This window comes from Octopus bimaculoides, chromosome 1 (assembly GCF_001194135.2).
Source record: "Octopus bimaculoides isolate UCB-OBI-ISO-001 chromosome 1, ASM119413v2, whole genome shotgun sequence".
Classification (NCBI taxonomy): Eukaryota; Metazoa; Mollusca; class Cephalopoda; order Octopoda; family Octopodidae; genus Octopus; species Octopus bimaculoides.
The window spans coordinates 94,100,593-94,102,614 of NC_068981.1; the positions used below are offsets into that span (position 1 = coordinate 94,100,593).

At 37.6% G+C, this 2,022-nt stretch overlaps 1 protein-coding gene across 1 annotated transcript; it reads left to right on the plus strand.

Annotated features, from left to right (window-relative positions):
• Nucleotides 1-747: 747 nt before the first annotated feature.
• On the plus strand, nucleotides 748-1,742 carry LOC106875278 (deubiquitinase OTUD6B). The gene has a single exon (XM_014923364.2). It carries the CDS (start codon nucleotides 753-755, stop codon nucleotides 1,659-1,661), a length of 909 nt encoding a protein of 302 aa, XP_014778850.1. The 5' UTR covers nucleotides 748-752; the 3' UTR covers nucleotides 1,662-1,742.
• Nucleotides 1,743-2,022: the final 280 nt, after the last annotated feature.

Consider the following 2,022-nt stretch of genomic DNA (forward strand, 5'->3'; position numbering starts at 1 on the left):
GCTTACAAAGAATAAGTCTTGGGGTTGATTTGCTCGACTAAAGGCAGTGCTCCAGCATGGCTGCAGTCAAATGACTGAAACAAATAAAAGAGCAAAAGAGAGTATGTATCATCTGGATTTAGTCTTTCTCATTCATTGATTGTATTGTTTTTGTTTTTTTTATTTGTTATATTAATATATTTGTCTGCATGTATGCATATTTCAGTATTATGTATACCTGCCATGTATCTATGTACATCATTAATATATAAGTCAATGTGTGTGTGTGTGTGTGAAAAGGGGGCATCTGTCTCCAAAACTCCAAAGTTGAGTAAGTTTCATGCTTGGATTTGTAAACTACAATAAGAATAACACTGGTCAATAAAGAATTTGTCCCAAGGAAAAGAATAACTGTATGTTATGTGTTTTTGTGAAACGTTCTTAATTAGCATCTTTTATTATTAATGCTGAATTACTGATTATATTTACACTAATTAATGTTGGTAAAAATCACCTTAATTTGCAACAAAAATACTTTTAAAAAATAAAGGTAATAAGAAATGTTTTAAGAACCCAAATGTTGAAAAAGTCAATATTATGTTGGAAGAAATACACACACATACTCACACACACACACACACGCACACACACACACACACACACAAAGGCTTTTGACTTTTATTGTACCTCAACCAAATAAGAGTTCCTGTGCATGTGCTCTGAGAAAAGAAGAGACTCACTGAGAGACAGAAGAGAAGAAACTGAAGACTTAAATGCAAGAGATGGAGGATTATATTGTCACGGAAGAAGATTTATTGGTCAGACATCGTAAAGAGAAGAAAAATCTCCAAGCTCAGATCCAGAAGATCAAGCATTCTGTGCCAAAAGGGGACAAAAAGCGCAAGAAGGAAGCTACAGATGAGATTGCCAAACTTGAAGGGGAGTTGAAGAAGAAGCACGAAGAGGAATTAGCCAAGTTGGTGGCATCTTTAAATGAAAAAGAGTCGGTGGAGGAAGTTGGGAAAGGAATATCCAAACTAACCACTGATGGTAACGATAATGGACCAATAGAGGAAGTCCGAAAAATATCGAAAGCGCAAAAGCGTAGGGACAAAAAAGCTGCTGAAGAGAAGGAACGTGAGAGGAGACTAAAGGAGCAAGAATTGGAGAACCTCCATGGCGACCGTCATCTGGAGTCGGAGAAACTACGCAGAATCCTGGAAGACATGGACTTGTATCTACACGAGATTCCCTCAGATGGCAACTGCCTCTACAATGCTATTTGTCATCAGCTGGCCCTGAAAAACATTCAGACGTGCAACTACTCCACCCTTCGTACCCAGACTGCCAACTATATGCTGTCTCATGAGAATGATTTTTTGCCATTCATGACAACCAAGAATTCAGATTCACTCTGTACAAGTGAAGAATACCAGAAAATCTGTAAAGACATTGCTACAACGCCTGCCTGGGGTGGACAGATAGAGATAATGGCACTGTCCCATGTGTTACAAGTTCCAATCAAGGTGATTCAGGCAGAAGGTGAACCTGTGAAGGTTGGCCAAGAATACGACAAAGATGAAATCATTCTCACGTACCATCGGCACGCGTTTGGTCTCGGAGAACATTACAATTCAGTGAAACCACTAGCAGAGGCAGACAACCCAAGTGACAGCTTCTAACAAAGTCGAGATGTGGTGGTTTACATTCATCTCTGTCACAAGAAATCAAAAGAAAGGAGAGGAGAAAACCATAAAGTTAATGGCATTCGTGTGTTCCCCCCCACCTTTGCGATTTCCCATTTGGAATTAAGGATTTTTAAAATTTATATTGGCAGCGTTGACCAATATAAATAGTGTTGACCCCTTCTTTATTTCTCTAAATACAATGTTTATATACCAAAAATTTTATAACATTTTTCTGACATAATTTAAATATATACTTTAACCATGTAACACAAACCTTCTGTAGATTTTTCACTCTTGTTTATCTTTTATACATCCAACCACGTGCTTTCACATATCAACTTTCTCACATATATAT